General features: G+C 46.2%; 2 protein-coding genes across 4 annotated transcripts in view; both read left to right on the top strand.

Moving 5' to 3' along the window:
• Positions 1 to 14295, top strand: part of Rnf121 (ring finger protein 121) — a 63518-nt gene extending 49223 nt beyond the window's left edge. Inside the window, exons 7-9 of one of the 2 annotated variants that reach the window (XM_008854073.3) lie at positions 11436 to 11569; positions 12123 to 12224; positions 13677 to 14295. In XM_008854073.3, the coding sequence (XP_008852295.1) occupies positions 11436 to 11569; positions 12123 to 12224; positions 13677 to 13797 (357 nt within the window). In that variant the 3' untranslated portion in view covers positions 13798 to 14295. The remainder of the gene's footprint in view (positions 1 to 11435; positions 11570 to 12122; positions 12225 to 13676) is intronic. The other variant, XM_029556618.1, reaches the window with a different exon arrangement.
• A 757-nt stretch (positions 14296 to 15052) lies between these two features.
• Positions 15053 to 18328, top strand: part of Il18bp (interleukin 18 binding protein) — a 4757-nt gene continuing 1481 nt past the window's right edge. Inside the window, exons 1-3 of one of the 2 annotated variants that reach the window (XM_008854075.3) lie at positions 15053 to 16693; positions 17134 to 17213; positions 17561 to 17767. In XM_008854075.3, the coding sequence (XP_008852297.1) occupies positions 17186 to 17213; positions 17561 to 17767 (235 nt within the window). In that variant the 5' untranslated portion in view covers positions 15053 to 16693; positions 17134 to 17185. Of the gene's footprint in view, positions 17214 to 17560; positions 17768 to 18328 lie in introns of both variants that reach the window. The other variant, XM_029556619.1, reaches the window with a different exon arrangement.

The following is an 18328-nucleotide window of genomic DNA, read 5'->3' as shown; positions in this document are numbered from 1 at the left end:
GTGGAAAAAGGGCACAGGGGGAAAACTAAGATATATAATAGATTTTTTCCTTTTCTTAAACCTTTTATAATGCTTTATTTTTGTAGTTAATATATTTTTTTTAAAGACAGGGTCTCCTGTAGCCACAGCTGGCCTGGAACTCACTATGTAGACCAGAGATCTGCTTGCCTCTGCTTCCTGAGTATGTATGAGTGTGATGATGTAGGAGGTGGGGGGTAGGGGTAGGTGATTGCATTTGTGCGGAGGTCAGAGAATAATTTTGTTATGGGTTCTGTTCTTCCACCATCAAGTGGGCTCTGTGGATTGAGCTCAGGTCATCTTGCATGCATGGCAGGTGCTTTACGTGCTTGAGCCATCTAGTCATCCAAGATTAACATTTTTAGACTAAAAACACAGACTAAGGCAGAGAATGACGATCAGATTTGTGTTCAGTAAAGATCATCTGGATAGAAAATAGATTAGAAGAGGGTCCACAGGTTAGATTGGATCCCTTGAAGAGATAGGTAATCTAAGCAAGATAAAGGTATCTTAGATGAAAGTAGAGATGGTGGAAAGGGAGAGACTAATTTGAGAAGTATTTTGGAGGTAAATTTGACAGGATATAGTTTGGTTCCTGAGATTGAAAGAAAAAGCACGAAGGAAGTGTGAGTAGATAGTGCCTTTCCACAACTGTTCACAGAGATAGGAAGCACTACAAGACCATCAGGAGTTGCCTCAGGCTTAACATACGTTAAAATAACAACCAAGCTCAGAGACCCAAGTAAACATCCCTAGTTTGATTGCCATTTAAAAAAAAAAAAAATAGGGGGGCTGGAGAGATGGCTCAGTGGTTAAGAGCACTGACTGCTCTTGCAGAAAACGCAGGTTCGATTCACAGCACCCACATGGCGGCTAACAATTGTCTGTAACCTCAGTTCCAAGGGAATCCACCTCCGTCTTCTAACTTCAAGGGCATTGCACAACACAGCTGCACTTACACACATGCAGGTAATACACGCATACACATAAAATAAAAAATAATAGATAAAAATTTTAAAAGTTTATTTTTGTAGTTTTTTTAATACTTTAAAAAATTATTTTTATGTGTATGAGTTATTGCCTGCATATATGTAAGTGCATCTGTGTCATGCAGTGCCCATGGAGGCCAGAAGAGGGCATCAGATTTCCTGGAACTGGAGTTACAGATGGTTGCTAGCCGCCATTATGTGCTGGGAACCAAACCCAGGTCTTCTGCAAGAGCAGCCAGTGCTCTTAACCACTGAGCCATCTCTCTGATCCTGTAGTTTTGATTTTTAATAAAAGTAATACATTCTTTTTGTAATTGTTTAAGCAGCGCAAGTATTCCCAGACCCACCCAAGTGACCCCTCCTAAGGAATGTCTCCCATTTCCCTGGGTAACTTTAGTCAAATACAGTGTTAGGTCAAATCTTTCTCAGTATAATGAAATTAATTTTATTTTTCCTGTTCTGGAACAAATTGGATATGGTTTGAGAGTGTCTCTAAGAGTTCATGTGTTGGAGGCTCGGTCCTTGCCCTGGAGTTGTTGAGGTTGTGGGGTCTCTAAGAGGTAAAGTATAGTTGAGGTCATTTGGCTGTGCCCTTGAGAGGGATTAAAATCATTCTCATGGCCCCCAAGTTAGTTATTACCAGATCCAGTTGTTACAGGAGTGAGTCTTTGAGTTGTTCCTTGCTTCCTGACTGGATTTGATATTTCCCACCTGCTTGTGTTCCCACACTATGATGTCATCTTCCATGAGGTAATAGAGTTGAAGGGGCCCTTGCCCAATCCAGTGCTGTGCTGCTTGGACTTCAACCTCCAAAACTGAAGTGAATGAAATCTTCTTTCTTCACAAGTACCCAGCCTTAGGTATTTTGTTATGGTAATGAAAAGCAGACTAATACCATAGCCTATTACTCACTTCTAACTTTCTTTTACTTTCTTATCTGTGTAGCCTTCAGATCTTCAACTAGTTCATTCTCCAGAAGAGATTTGCAGGCCCTGTGACATCTGAGTATTAACTTTATACTTGGCAAGGGACATTTAGTAAGATTGCTTCTGTGGCATAGCCAGTTTCTCATAGCAGTTTTGCTACTTTTCTCTGCTTTACCCACTACTGATTTCTTCCTTTTGATTTTCCTGGGCTGTTGCTAACTTTCATTTCAAGGTTATTATTAGCTGCCATCTTAAGCCTAGCCTTTATTTCCTCAGATGGATCAGTAATCACCAATCTGCAGAATTCGTCCTGGGTCTGACAGAACTAAGCTCAGAGTTGATACAACCAGTTAGCTTCTCCCCCAGGGGATGGAATTGTTACACTGGAGTCCCCTAAGTAACTGGGGCCTCTAGACTCCCCTAAATAACCGGGCCTCATTCATGCTCTTGAGGTATTATTAGTGACTGAATATGACAGCTACCAGAAGTCCTCATTCCCTCCCCTTAAGGGATCTCCCTAGTCTCTGCACTGCTCCATGCCACTCATGCAGATTCATTAACAGTAGGCCCAAGGATGGACTGGGGGAGCAAGGAGGGGAGGGATCATCATGTTGGTCTTTATTGAAGGATTGAGGGTGATAGCAGGAAAACAAACTGTCAGCGTACAAGAACGATCAGAGTGACTTGGCAGACTGCCTGCATTCTGCTCTTGCACATTCCACCTCTTTACACTCACCACTTAGAATTGACTTCTTCACAACCACTGTGAATGTCCACACCTAGAGCCTTGTTCCTGATGAAAACACCCCCTCCCCAGCTGTCCTGGAACTCTCTATGTTGACTATGCTCACCTTGATCTCAGAGATCTACTTGCCTCTGCCTCCCGAGTGCTGGGACTAAAGGCGTGTACCACCATGCTGGGCTTTAGAATTTCCTTCCTTTAAAAGGATGAATAATAGTCCATATTCTGTTGTATTACATACCACATTTCAGTCTCGTTTACTTTTAGTCTTTTATACATTTTAAGATCATAACTTCTGTCCCAGAGAATTATAGTTGATTTTATAACTGTTTCCCCGTTTAGACCTCAGTCAGAAACTAGATCTAATTCAAGTCTTGTGGATAATGGTTTGACCTGAAGAGATCCTTGTGTAGCTAATCTCAGGACTTTATAATCATAGTGACATACATTCTCAGCTCCTTTCTAGTGCTGTGCATTGCTCTGTTTAGAACAGTTTTCTTTTACTCGTGGAGACACCTGTAATCTGAACTACAGTAACTTCTTTTATATCTATTTATTTATTTATTTTTGTTTGTTTGAGACATGGTCTCTCTGTAGCCCCAGCCGGCCTGGAACTCGCTATGTAGACCAGGCTGGCCTCGAACTCACAGAGACCCGCCTGCCTCTGCCTCCTGAGTGCTGGGACTAAAGGCGTGCGCTACCATGCCTGGCATTACAGTAACTTCTTAAATTGAGTTAAGGGACCCTAGATGGAGGCTGCCTGTTCTAGAGGGCCATTATGAAATCATAAGCTTGTGACAGCCAGTCAGTATAGTGTCTGCTTATACCAAAAGTCATGCTGTGTGGGGGGAGGGATTGCGAAATGTTTTCTTACACTTCTTCCTCTGAGGGACTTCCTGAGAAGCAGGGAGTATAGCCTGTCCCTTTGCCTGTCCTGCCTTGTCCTTTATCTTCTCAGGAAGTGCCTGTCCTCAGGCTTACCTCCTGTTCCTCAGAGTTCCCAGAAAACACCAGAACAGGACTATCTACCTCATCTTCTTGACTTGAAATAGGGAAAGAAGTAGGAGTTTGGGGTTAGGCTGATGTCAGATTCTAATCTACTTCCAGTTAATTAGCTGTGTGCTCTGGCACAAGCTACTTTACCTCTATGTTCACTTGGTATTTTCCATGTACTTTGTATTTTTATTACATATATATATATTATTTTTTATTTTATGTGTATTAGTATATTGCCTGCATGTATGTAACTGTACCCATATCATGCAATGCCCTTGGAGGTCAGAAGAGGGCATTGGATCCAGGATCTTGTGTTACAGATGGTTCTTGGCCACCATGTGAGTGCTGGGAACCGAACCTGGGTCCTCTTAACTGCTGAGCCATCTCTTCAGTCCCCATATTTATATTTTTTATTTTATTACTGTAACTTATGTGAGGGTGTGGGTGTGGGTATGGTGTGTGTGCACACAGTGAGTACCCTCAGGCCAGAGGCATCAGATCCCCCTGGAGTTGGTGTTACAGGTGTTTGTGTGCCACCTGACTTGGGTGCTGGGAACTGAAACTGGTCTTCTGCAAGAGCAATCCATGCTCTTAACCTCTGAGCCATCTCTCCAACCCCACCCATGCACTTAATTCTATTTATTTATTTATTTATTTATTTATTTATTTATTTATTTATTTATTTTTATTTTCTGTGTATGAGTGTTTTTCCTGCATGTATGTAAATACACATGTCAAGCAATGCCCATGGAGGCCAGAAGAGGATGTCAAATTCCTTGGAACTGAAGTTACTGATGGTTGTTAGCTGCCATGTGGGTACAGGAAACCAAACCTGGGTCCCCTGCAAGAGCAGCCAATTCTCTTAACTGCTGAGTCATCTCTCCAGCCCCCCATGTACTTTTTAAACATTATTATTATTATTTTATTATTTTTATTTTATGTGTATGAGTGTATCGCCTGCATGCATGTGAGTACACCCGTGTCATGCAGTGCTGCAGAGGGCAGAAGAGGGCTTCACATTTCCCTGGAACTGGAGTTAAGAACAGTTTGTAGCTACCATGTGGGTGCTGGGAATTTTTGAAGCAGGGTCTCCCTGTAGCCCCAGCTGTCCTGGAACTCACTATGTAGACCAGGCTGTCATTGAACTCACAGAGATCTGCCTGCCTCTGCCTCCCAAGTGCTGGGACTACAGTCATGTGCCACCATGCCTGGCTATTTTTTTATTTTTAAAGATATGTTTTTGCTGTGTACTTCCCTGCCTGGCACTGGAACTTGATAGTTAGACCTTGAACTTGCTCCTGTCTCTGTCTCCCAAGTGCCAGGAACACATACAGCACTATAGCCAGAAATCTTTTTTATTTATTTATTTTTTTTTTATATTTTTGTTATTTTCATTTTATGTGTATGAGTGTATTGACTGCATGTATGTGAGTACACCCGTGTCGTGCAATGCCTCAGAGGTCAGGAGAGAGCTTCGGAGTCCCCTGGAACTGGAGTTAAGGATGGTTTGTAGTCGCCATGTGGGTGCTGGAAATCAAACCCGGGTCCTCTGCAAGAGCAGTCAGTGCTCTTAACCGCTGAGCCATCTCTCCGGCCCCCAGAAATCTTAAAAAAAAAATTTTTTTAATCCTCTGTTTGGGGGCCGGTGAGGGTTCATCTCTAACTTTGTCCTCACACAGAAGATAGATTGTGATCTTAAAATTTTGAGTCTGGGGGCTGGAGAGATGGCTCAGTTGTTAAGAACACTGACTGCTCTTGCAGAGGACCTGGGTTTGATTCCTAGCACCCATATGGCGGCTACGAACTGTCCTTAACTCCAGCTCCAGGGGAATACGAAGCTCTCTTCTAACCTCCTTGGCATTGTATGACAGGGTATACTCGCATGCAGGCAATGCACTCGTACACATAAAATAATAATAATAAATAAATTTTTTGGGGGGGGTCTCCCTGTAACCCCAGCTGTCCTGGAAATCACTGTGTAGACCAGGCTGACCTTGAACTCACAGAGATCCTCCTGCCTCTGCCTCCCGAGTGCTGGGACTACAGGCGTGCGCCACCACGCCTGGCTTGGATGTTGACTTTTTAAATACCATTTTCCCTTAGCTGTAGGTTCCATGAGGATAGAGGCAAGAGCTGTTTCTTAGCATTGCATTATCGCCCTAGTTCAATGACTGATTGTATGGGAGGAAGGAAAGGTTTGAGTTGCTTGTTCAAGGTCACCAAGATAGTAACACATGATTGAAGTTGTGTCTGTACCACGTGAACCCTTGAGCCCTTTCCAAGGAGGCTCTTGATTTAATTGAAATCTGCCTCCCTATTCTTTGCCCTACTAGACCTCCTGCTTTTTAATTTATTATTATTTTTATCTGTCTGTCTGTGTATCTATCTACCTACCTACATACCTACCTACCTAGAGACAGTGTCTCCATATGTATGTCTGGCTGTCTTGGAATTTACTGTGTAGCCCAGGCTGACCTTGAACTTGCAAACCTGCAGTGATCCTCTTGCCTATGCCTCTTGAGTCCTACGATTATAGGCATGTTCCACCACACCCAGCTCCTCAGTGCTTCTTAATCCAGGCTCTTGTGTGGTTTCTGTGATCATGGGGTTGCTAGGGATTTCCTGACTTGACTCATTTAGTGACTGTGTTGAAATAGCCTGTGGGATTTTAAACTTGCCTGTCTGTTGTCACATTGACCTTAGGAAACACTGAAAACCAGGGTCCTAACAAACTTCCCTGGACTTTCCTCCCACCATCTTGGCCACATCTAAGTTCCCTGTGATCTTACATCTTGAGGGTAGAACTGTGACCTGCATTGATGTAAAGCTTTTCTTTAGAACTGTAACCACCTCTTGAGTTGGGGGTTCTTGATTCTTTTACTGTCAGTGCTCTGGGCCAGGATAAGTGGCCGTGTTTTGTTCACAGGTGTACAGGGACTCAAGCCAGACCTAGGCTGGAATCTGCTGGTGCCTGCTTTCTCTGTTCAGTTGATATGCCTAGAAATTCTAAGCCAGAAGACATTCCAGAAAAGCCTTTCTTTAGCATTCTGCTGACTCCATGCTGCATTTTTTCATTCACTGAGCGATCAGGTACACATTCAAGGAGGCATTTGCTGAATTGTATTCCCAGGCCAGCACAGCCTCCTCCTCAGAGCCTCACAGTTTCCACTCTTAGTTGATGCTAGTTATCTTTCCTGGTAAGCAAATCAACTTCGCCACTAAGTGTCTGGAGAACCTGGTCAGGGTGCCAAGCTTGTTGAGCTTTGGAGAGGTGGACATCTGAGGTGCCCCACAGTGCAACATTCTTAGATTTCAGCTTTTAAGAATTGCAGTTTGTGTGCCCCACAGGTCTGGGCCCTGCCTCTGATTCCAGGTATCCCTTTCAGTTGCTTTTTGCACCCGATAAATAAGAACCTCTTGGGTAACTTGGGAAGTGTAGCACTGGTCTTCCATAGCATTCAGCAACTGTTGATGGAACACCTTAACCAGTGGGGTGGTGGGTAGGACTTGAGCAGTAATTGGGGTCTGGATTCTGGTCCCATCTTCTTTCCTTTTCTGGATTTTAGTCTTCTGAGTAATAGGGTGGCTCTGGGGTTCTGTGCTGGAAATAAGGTTACTTAAGATTTTTCAAGCAGGCAAAGGCAGGAAACTCTGTATTCATGGACTTTTGGTTAGTGGGATATGCTTATCTTCTGTCGTTTAAGTAAATGTATTTGTTTCCCTCTGTGTGTGTGATACATAGATGTGCTCACCTGTGCATAGCATGTGGCAGGCAGAGGTCAATGCAGAGTGTCTTCCCCCATTGCTGTCCTTTATCTTTTGAAACAGGGCCTCTCACTGAACCTGAGGCTTGCTGCTTTAGCTATGCTGGCTGGCCAGCAAGCCCCCAGGAGCCACCTGTCTATTTTCCCAGTGCTGGGATACAGACATGTGCTGCCCCTGACTGGCTGGTTTTCTTTCTCCTTCTTCCCCCTTTCCTGTACTCCCTCTCTCTCGTTCTCCTTAACATGAATCCTGGGGCTCCAAACCCAGGTCCTTGATCTTACACGGTGAGCATTTTACTCATTGGGCCATCTCCCCAGCCATTTCCTTTTTTAAGAGTGGTAGGGCCAGGCATGGTGGTGCAATGCCTTTAATCCCAGCACTGGGAAGGCAGAAACAGGTGGATCTCTGTGAGTTCAAGGCCAGCTTGGTCTACATAATGAGTTCCAGGCCACCTGGGGCTACAGGGAGACCCTGTCTCAAAAGGACACACACACACACACACACAAAAAAAAGAATAAAATAAAAAAGAGTGCTGCCCCTGATTATACAGTTTTGGAAAATGAAAAACTGGAGGGATCTGGAGAGATGGTTCAGCAGTTAAGAATGGGTGCTGTTCTCACAAAGGACCTGAGTTCAGTTCCCAGCATCAACATCAGGCAGCTTACTCCAGCTCTAGGGGATCCGATGCCCTCTTTTGGACTCCATAGGCAACCTGCACACATGCACATTGCTCCCCCTATATACACATACTTATGAATGAAAATAAGCTGGATGTGGTGGTGCATGCCTTTAATTCCAGCACTTAAGAGGAAGAGCCAGGTGTATCTCTCTGAATTCCAAGCCAGCCTAGTCTACATAGTGAGTTCCCCGGACTGCCAGGGCTACATGGTGATAGACTCTATCTCAAAAACAAAAAACAAACAAAAAAAAAGCCAGCCATTCTGGTGAAAGCTCTGTTTAAGATGACTGAATTTGTACATTTTAAAATCAAGAGGCTATAGATATGGCCCAGCTGTAGAGCCTTTGTACAGCATGTGTGAGGCGCTAGGTCTAATCCCCAGGATCCCCATTTCCTCCAAAAAAGATTATGATGGCCAATTTTATGTTTTTGTTTTTTTCTTTAAAGAAAACCTATTGATCTTACAAAACTTTAACCTCAAATTTGAAGGTTTTTCTTTGGTAGGCGAGTGCTAGTAGATACAGTAAGCAACAAGGAGAAGCTTTCTGGAGTATTTGAGCATGGAATTGGACATCATTAGAATTAACCATGGGAACAAATAATCTTTAATCTTAATGATATAGTTCCTTCTACTTTTCTTTGCAAAGACTTGGGCTCATCTCTACTTATGGCATCAATAATGCTGTACATCCAATTATTTTTTGTTTTTATTTTTTTGAGACAGGGTCTAATGTAGCCCAGGTTGGTGTTGACCTTGCTGTGTCGTGGAGGATGATCTTTAATTTCTGATCCTCCTTCTTCCATCTTCCATGTGCTCAGATTACAGGCACGCATCACTTCACCTGTTTTTATTTAGTGCTGGGGATCAAACCCAGGGCTTCATGCATGCCAAGCATGTACTCTACCAATTTAACCTATATCCTTAGCCCTGTACATCCAGTTATATACCCTGTGTTTAATACTTAGTATTATATCTTGAGCAGCTGTTGTTCCTTTTTCCTACCTCACTTTAAATTAGTTTTTGCAGTTGTTGGTATAAAGCAGGGCATGGTGGCATATGACTGTAATTGTAGGACTCGGGAAGGTTGTATGTTCAAGACTAACCTGGACTATTTGGTGAGAACCTGTCTCAAAAACAAGATAAAAAGAATGGCTGTATAGTGTGATATTTGTATTTATAGTAAACATAGAACTCCCCTTTTAACTTTTTGGGTCCTTTTGAGGTTTTTGAGACAGGATCTTGCCACGTAGCCCTGGCTGCACTACAACTTGCTATCTTCCTACTTCAGTTTCCCAAGAGCTGTGATTACAGTTAACACACCTTGTGTGCTACCACACCTTGTGCTATTTTAAGCATTTCTAAGTGCCCAGTTTAGTGTATTATCTATACTCACAGGGCTGTGCACTTGTCACCTTTCTGGCCCCAACATTTCTCACTATCCCAAACAAACAGCCCATCTAACAGTGACTTCCCTTTACTTCCTCCAGTCAGTCCCTTGTTATCTTTACTTCCTGTCTCTTTGAATATTCCTGTTGTAGATACTTCAAGTTGAGTGGAGTCATAAAATATTTTTCTTTTGGTTGGCGCTGGAGAGATGGCTCAGTGGTTAAGTGGTCTGACTGCTCTCGCAGAGGACCCGGGTTCAATTCCCAGCACCCACATGGCGGCTTCGAACCATTCTTAACTCCAGTTCCAGGGGAATCCAAAGCCCTCTTCTGACCTCCACGGCATTGCACGACATGGGTGCACTCACATGCGTGCAGGCAATTACACTTGTACACATTAAAATTTTTTTATATATAGTCTATCTTTATATCTTTTGGTATGTGTCTTATTTCACCTTATAGTATTTTTCTTTAAAAATTTTTTTAAAGATTTATTTATTTTCATGTTTTTTAGACAGGGTCTCCTTGTAGCCTCAGCTGGTCTGGAACTTGCTATGTAGACCAGGTTGGCCTTGAACTCACACAGATCCACCTGCCTCTGCCTCCTGAGTGCTGGATTAAAGGTGTGCACCATCACACCCAGTTATTTTTTATGTGTATGAGTGTTATACCTGCATGTATGTAAGTGCACTTGTGTCATGCCGTGCCCATAGAAGATGAAAGCGGGCGTTGGATCCCTTGGAACTGGAGTACAGATGGTTGTTAGCAGCCCATGTGGGTGGTGGAATTTGAACCCAGGTTCCCTGCAAGAGCAGCCAGTGTTCTTAGCCACTGAGCCATCTCTCCAGCCTCGATCACTTTATATAGTATTTTTCAAAGCTCATCAATGTGTAACATTTATTAATGCATCATTCCTTTTCGTGGCTATTCTATTGTGTGTATACACCACATTTTGGAGTCACATATTGCATTATTGTACCATGAGGTCACTCCACATTTTGTTCATCCATTGCTCTGTTGAACATTTGGGTTGTTTCATTTTTTTATGTATATATTATATTATTTTTATAATACATACATGTATTGCCTGCATGTATGTGAGTGCACCTGTGTCGTACAAAGCCATGGAGGTCAGAAGAGGGCTTCAGATTCCCCTGGAACTGGAGTTAAGGACGGTTGTTAGCCGCCATGTAGGTGCTGGGAATCGAACCCGGGTCCTCTGCAAGAGTAGTCAGTGCTCTTAACCGCTGAGCCATCTCTCCAGCCCAGTTGTTTCACTTTTACACTGCTGTAAATTATGTCACTGTGAACTCTGGTGTTCAGATGTTGGTTAGTTCTTGTTTTCACTTCTTTGGGATACATAACTAGGAATGGCAAAGATCATATAGTAATTCTGTTTAGCATTCTGAAGAAATACAGAAGTCTTTGCTTCAATTATGAACAATCCAGAAATGGATATCTGTGTGCACAAGGCTTTTTTTGTTGTTGTTTACTTAATTCCTTGAGGTAAAACTAATGGGTTAAAGGGTGGGACTGAGGCATCCTGCCAAATGCTGTTCACAGGGATTGAACCTCTTCTGCTGCTGTCTCAAGTGTCTCCAGACTGCCATCACGCTCTTCTGAATGTTGGGTAGTGTTATTGTCTGTCTGGTAGAGACATAGTCTTGATGACAGAATAGCTTATGGGCACAGTTCCTGTTTCTCAGCTTGGAGTCCTCCTTCCATTCCCTCTGTCCTTGGAACTGACCGGCTCAGCTTTTGGGTTCTGTTGTATCTCAATTTCTTTCTCCCCATTGGCCCAGCAAAATCGAGCTGCATTTATATCCTACAAGTTGTCCTGTAGCTCCCCTGCCACTTTGCCTCCCCTCCAGAAGCCCCAATCCTCATCTTCCCTTACAAATTCTCACAGTTTTCCTGCCCTCCTCTCCCTCTAGTTCTACAGTGAGTCGGGCATGCCTACCAAACACCTTTCCGACAGCGTGTGTGCTGTGTGTGGGCAGCAGATCTTTGTGGACGTCAGTGAGGAAGGCATCATTGAGAACACATACAGGCTTTCCTGTAATCATGTGTATCCTGCCTTGTGCTGCATCTCTCCTGAGACCACATTCCAGTCAGGGAGGGAAGAGGGTGGTGACCATGGGTGTGGTGCCCAGAGTTGGAGTATAGGAGAGCCACACGAGAAACTGCAGTTTCTCACCCTTTCCCCCAGTCTGGACTGCCCTCATGTAAAAGGTGGGTATGGACTGCCTGAGACAAAGAACCAGAGGCTGCAGCTAGTGAGGCTCCTCAAGCTGCTGCACATCACAGGGGCAGACTCTAATGGAATCCTTCCCTTTAGAATCAGATCCCCTACCGAGAGCCACGTTTCTTATATTGCTAATATATTTATTAGGCTCCCATTCTTGGCTTATAACAACCCTGTAAGCTAAGGATCATTACCCTCACTCCCTGGTAAAGAAACGGTTTCACAGAGAAGGGATCTGTCCTAGATTGTACAGCTGGTAAGAAATTAAACCGAGATTTAAACCTTTCTCCAAAGCTGGTACATGGGCACCTTGAAGTCATGCATGGTACTAAGCCAATTTAGCTTCCTGTCACTTCCCTTGACCACTGGTGCTCAGATTCCATGAGTTCTGTATCCGTGGCTGGTGCATTGTGGGAAAGAAGCAGACATGTCCCTACTGCAAAGAGAAGGTAGACCTGAAGAGGATGTTCAGCAATCCGTATCCTTTGTTTGGGTCCTTGATGGACTGGGTGGTGGGAAGAACGTACTGTCAGTGTGACCAAGTGTTTGGGTCCTTTTGGGCCCTCCCTCCTACCCCCAACCTGGAATGTGCTCATCATTCAATTTGGCTTATGTTCTAGGGAAATGAGGTGTGATGTGAGACAGGCCAGCAGCTCAGCCTCTCACCATAAACTGCTGGTGATAGTAGCTACCACTGGCTTGCTGTCCACTGGCAAGTTCTCCACTTGCCCCCCGCCCCCAAGTTCTCCACTTGTATCAGCTCATTTGATTCCCTGGAAACTTTCAGAAGGTCAGTAAGGCTCCTGGTTACTAATGAGATGCCTTATCCCTGGCATGCTACAATAGACCACCTCTGCCTGGGCAGGGTCTGAAGGAACCTATGGATTGAGGTGACCTCATCCCCATCCACTTGCAATACAGACCCATTTTCTTTGGAGCTACCCCTTCCTACCCAGCTACTTCTTTGGTTCCACGTTCACTTCCTGTGGGATCCAGGGACCTAGCCTTGTCCCCTCTCTTCCCCTAGCTGCATTTCTGCTCTGTGGTTCCCTGTCCCCTCTTCCCTATACACTAATGGGGCTGTTTAGGGGACATGATGTTCCTAGGATACTGTCCCAGTCTGAACAGGAGACTGAACTCTCCCCTTTCCAGTGTCCTACATGGTTCCTCGGGGTCCTGTCCCAGAACAGTTATGATTATCTGACTTTGCTGAAACTTGAGGCTTCCTGTAGCTCTTAGAGACCTGGGCCAAACTGCTATTTCTGGTGCCTTTCAAGGGCCCTTCCCCAACAACCATTTCATTTATGAACTTCCTGAGTTTTCCTCCTCCGAGCTGGGCTTCCCAGGCACACTCTCCTTCCTCAGACCCCATGCCCTATATTTAGATGTGAAATAAGAGGAAAGGAACACTCAACAGGACCGTTTGACCTCAGCAGGGCCTCCCTCAAGTCTCTGCCAGGGGTGAGCCCCATGTGATCAGCCTCTTGGGTCTTTTTCCTTTCTGGCTTTGCCCTAGACCCAACCTCTTCGTGGAGAGAAAAACTTGAATTTTCTACATTGGAAGAATTTCTGGGTGCTAGGAGTATAACTCTGTGGTAGAGTTACCATTTTCCTAGTAGGTTTCTAGGTTGTCTGTAAATCTCAAGCTGTTTTCTCACAGAGTCTCATTCTCATCTCTGAGAAAGTGGTGCGTGGAGGCCCTGCCTGGATGCTGTTGTGGAGCGCTGTCTTCCCTCTCCCCCTCATGTCAGCCTCTGCTCTTATCCCTGTTCTCTGGGTTCAGCCTTCATTCCAACATGGAGAGCTGATGAGAATCTGGGTAGCTTTATTTTCTCTCAGCTGTAGAGCAGAGCCAGGGAAGGCCTCCTGACCACGCTGGATGAACCTAACAGCTCTTGCATGTAGCCTTTGCTCCTTAACACCCTGACAGCTGGGAGAGGCCTCACGTCATGTATGGACAGCTGCTAGACTGGCTTCGGTACTTGGTAGCCTGGCAGCCTGTCATCATTGGCCTGGTGCAAGGTATCAACTACATCCTGGGCCTGGAGTAATCAGGAAGTGCATCTGTGGAGAATCCACCCCACCTGTCATGGACCTCAGGGCACTCCTCGCTGCCTACGAAGACCTGGGTGGGAAAGACTCAAAGGGGCGCTTGGGCCACTCAGGACCTCTCCGGCTTTGTCTGGGTTGGGGAGGGAAATGATCAAGAACCAGCCAGTGGGGCTGTCAGCAGTGGGGGGCTTTTTAAAAGAAAATTATTTTGATGAATATATTTAAAAACCTTTTTTATTGCGGAGCATAGGAGTAGCCCCCCTCCAGGCCTTACTCTGCTTGAGGAGGGTATGGGCAGAGCCATGATGTTTTTGGTTTAAAAGGAGTCTTCTCACCTCTGGTGGAGAGTGCTGGTGGGTTGTCAGGTAGCTGTGCACCTCGCAGTCCACCCATTCCCCTTCCCTTCCCTCTGCAGGGCTCAAGCCTGGTACAGTCAATGGAAGAGCTCAGACTAGTGCCACAGATGAGCACTGTAAAGGGTCTTCCCTCCAGCTGTGTTTAGGACATACAGTGGGTATTGTATGTGACTGCTTGATTTGGCAAATGGAACCTCGTTGATGACTTTTCCAACTCGCGAAGGCCTGTGGCCTCACAATTCCCTAAGAATGTGCTTTAGGATTACTAGAAGAACGAGGAGCATGGATAATTGCCCTGAGCAGGACTGTTGCCAGGGAGGACTAGAGACCATCTATAGCTGGGCTGTGGAGGCTACTGTGGGTAGCAATGTATGTTGCAGCCTCTTATGCAAGTGGACTCTTCAGCCCAGAAGTGGTGACATGTGCCAAAGGCCACTCTGCACAGTACTTTCTGAAAGCCTAAGAGTGTCTGCTTGTATCTGCAACTAGCAGAAACACTGATAGGTGCTGGTTTCTGCCAGTCATCAAGACAGTGTGACCCTGAAGCTAGCAGGGGATTCCCTGCCTGGGGAACACCCTGTGTGGGCTTGGTCCTTTGTGGGCCCTTCCTGGGCCTAACAGTAGGAACATTGGATGGGTAGGAAGAGGAAGGCCTGGGTGAATATGAATTCTGAAAAGAGGGCTTCTGGGCAGGCCTAGCCTTAGTCCTAAGGGTTTGGTGAAGTGGGAAGGCGTGGGCTTGCAGTACTGGGTTCCTAGGGAAATGTGGCCTAGCCCCCTGGGGCAACAAGTACCAAACAGGATCTTGTCACTCCATCTGAATAAAGCTCCATGAGCTGGGCTGGAAAGCTGACTATCCATCTGCTTTTTTTTTTTTTTTTTTTTTTTTTTTTTTTTTAAACCACCTCTTTCCTGGGGGTCCCCTCTCCCCTGGACTGTCTTGACTCTACTGCCCCCCAGCTAATAGCTGGGGCCTGGATTTGTTGGTACTGCCCTCCCATAAGGCCCTTTCAAACCAAGGTGACTCTCTATTCTTACTGCCCGAGATCAGTACCCTACCACCCCTGCCACTGTAAACCTCAGCTTCTCTTGCCTAGCTGCAGCTTCCTGTAGCACCCCACTTCCTATGCCACCTGTGGGTCCATCCTCAGGGTAATGGGAGCTAGTCAAAGGCCCAGAGAGCACTCCTTTCACTCCCCCACCCCACAAGGCCAAGGCTGTTTTCATGCTTAACAGTCCCAAGTCCCACCTTTTGGGGCCACTTCTGGTCTTAGGAGCCCAGTTCCTCTCTGCACCTGCTCCCATCCCCCAGTGGATTGTCTTCAACCCTGGGGTGGCCTAACCTGTGAACCTAGGTCTCGGAGGGAGTTTTAGTCTGCATTCTCAGGCAAGAGGTAGGTGGAGTTGCTCAGAACAGAAATGTGAGTTAAATGTGTAGCAGAGATGTGGCTTTTAGTCTCCTGTATCTAAATCAGCTATGACTTTTATGTTCTGGGTGCATCCAAGCTCCATTCATCCCCTTGGCTGTTATCACCATCTCTTTCCTCCTGACTACAGATATCTGGAACAGACATGGCTCTTGTCCACACTTGATAATGCATAGAATAGAATCCACAGAACTCATTCTGCCTCCGGAGTTTCTATCATGACACTCAATGTGGCTACATTGATTTGTCTGACCCTAGTTTTGCTCCTGCCGTAGACCAACCCCTGAGCTGTTGGAGCCAGTGCTGGGAAAGTGCCTTCCTGGCCATTCAGGGTCAGCACTCCTCAGTCCCAGCTGGTAGAGTTCTACAGGCCAAGCAGAAGTGGCTCTGTTTCCTGTGGTGAGGTATTTGGGGCCACACTGAGCCTTGGAGCTCCTAGAAAGCCTTTCAGGACTTGAGAACCAGGTAGGGTGATCTAGACTTAACTAGTGAACCTGCACTGGTTAGGCCGCCCCAGAGTTCAGCCGATTGAGTGTGGAAGGTATACCTGTGGCTGAAGGGACTGGGATGAGAGACACAAGGGGGTCTGTGGGTGTGGCAGTGTTGAATGATACAGCTAGCTGGGGGAAGTGGGGAGCCTGAGAAAGGCTGGGATTTCGATGAACCAGTGTGGCACTGAGGTCATAGTGATTCAATTTGGGGAACCTGGTACCTAGGTATATTGTCCCCTTGAATACTGAAGTGACTGGAGGAAGCAAAGGCTTCTATGGACTCAAAGCTGCCTGTGAAGAACCGAAGGGACAACAGTTTTGACCCTTAGCCCAAGTGACCTGTGAGAGCCTAGATCTAGCTCATACCTTAGGTGACCCTGGGTGAGCCGGGTGGACAGCCCATCCCTGTGGGTATTTGGAGAGCAGGGACTGGGAGTTCTGTCCACAGTGAGCACTGGCTCAAGGGGGCAGAGCTGCCTGATTGGGGATTGGGATTCCTAGTTAGAACAAAAGTGAAAGTGAAATTGTGATTGGGAGTTTTCCCAGAAGTTGACTATTCCTGCCCTTCCCAGAACCAGTTCTGTCAGCAGGGAGAGTGCTGTTTCCCTTTGTGACTCCTAGGTAAGTCCCTGGCCCCTCTGTGCCTTTCTCCCCTAACAGAGCAGGAATATTGGATTGGGGAACTATTCTGTTAAGTATGAAGAGCAGGGATGGAAAAAAAGAAAAGCTGGGATGAGAGGAAGTGTTTGCATAATGGCACAGCAGCGCCCACTGACAGCACAGCTTGTGCTGGAAGCTTCCGGACTACCCAGAGCCTCAAAGGATACAGTGGGAGTCTGTGGATGTGAAAGGACAGTGTTGAAGAATACAGCTAGCTGGGGGAAGTAGGGAGCTTGAGAAAGGATAGGATGTCGATGGGCCACCGTGTGGCACTGAGCCTAAAAAGGTTATGATTCAGTTTGGGATACCTAGTATCTAGGAACACTCTCCCCTTGAACACTAGTTGACTGGAGGAAGCAAAGGCTTGTAACAGTGGCTGACCTTTACTGACCTTCCCCCAGAGGAAGTTACAGATAAATAGAGCCAGACTTGCCAGCTCCTGACACATGCATCATGACCATGAGACACAACTGGACACCAGGTGGGACATGGGGCTGAGGGACATGGGTGGGTGCAGGTGCGTCCTAACAGAATGGAGCAGTATGGCTAACTTGACTTGCACCTCGAGGCGAGTTCTCTGTCCAACCTGACGAATTGCTCACAGCCTCTATTTAGCTACAGTGGCTCTGGCTCCATTCCAAGGCTTCTCTGTGCTGCATTCGGCTAAAAGGTGGGGACTGAGGGGCCTCTGCCAGCTTTGATTCCTGGTTAGAGCCCAGGAATCTGGGCTAGAGTTAATTCTTACTTGGATGGCAACTCCTCTCTGGTCAAGATAGGAGCTAGTATAGCCAGCTCAGTCAGCTGCTGACCTGACCGACCTTTCCTCAGACCCCAGTTCTTGGTGGGTCCTGCTTCTGTGTGTCCATGTCGTCACTCTCTTGGCCAGAGCCACATCTGCACCTCAGACTATCACAGCTGCCACGGACTTAATTGGGATCTCAAAGGACCCATGTACCTCCTGGCCCCCAGCGCTCCCACCAGCTAAGCGGTGCCCAGCATTGGAAGTGACCTGGCCAGAGGAGGAAGTGCCACTGAGTAAGGAGCAATTATGATGGGAGCCCAAGAGGATATAGTGGTTGGGCAGGCTATAGACACCGAGGGTTCAGGGCTTGGTTGACTCAAGAGCGTACCTCCCATCTGCCATGCAACACCAGCCAGACCATTTTGGCTGCGTACTCACCATTCTACCCCAAGCGCCCTTGGGCTCAGGGCCCAGCTCCCAAAATGGGCTCTATGGAAGAGGAGAGAGCTCAGACAGGAATGACCATGGGACTTGCCATTCTGGATGTCTCAGAGGATCAGCACCTGGTTAGTATTGCCCCCTTGGATCTGGGGCAGATAGAATCTCAGATGGGTACTTTTTTCTACAAAAGGTCCTCCTGAGGAAAATGGAGTCACCACACAAACTGAAGACATTTCCCTAAATTCCCCAGGCTCGGGCCTCAGGCTTAGGGCCACCTATAAATGACTGTATTATATTTTCCCTTTAACAGACTTTCCCAGGTAGATGGAGTGCACAGCAGTACTGTGGGGGGGGGGGGGGGTGCGGTGGGAGAGTTCGGTTTCCAAGAGAACAACACACATTTGCTCCCTCAG

Source organism: Nannospalax galili, unplaced genomic scaffold (genome assembly GCF_000622305.1).
Source record: "Nannospalax galili isolate Female #2095 unplaced genomic scaffold, S.galili_v1.0 scaffold1387, whole genome shotgun sequence".
Lineage (NCBI taxonomy): Eukaryota > Metazoa > Chordata > Mammalia > Rodentia > Spalacidae > Nannospalax > Nannospalax galili.
The sequence above is the reverse complement of the archived record's forward strand: the minus strand, read 5'-3'. Positions and strand labels throughout refer to the sequence as shown.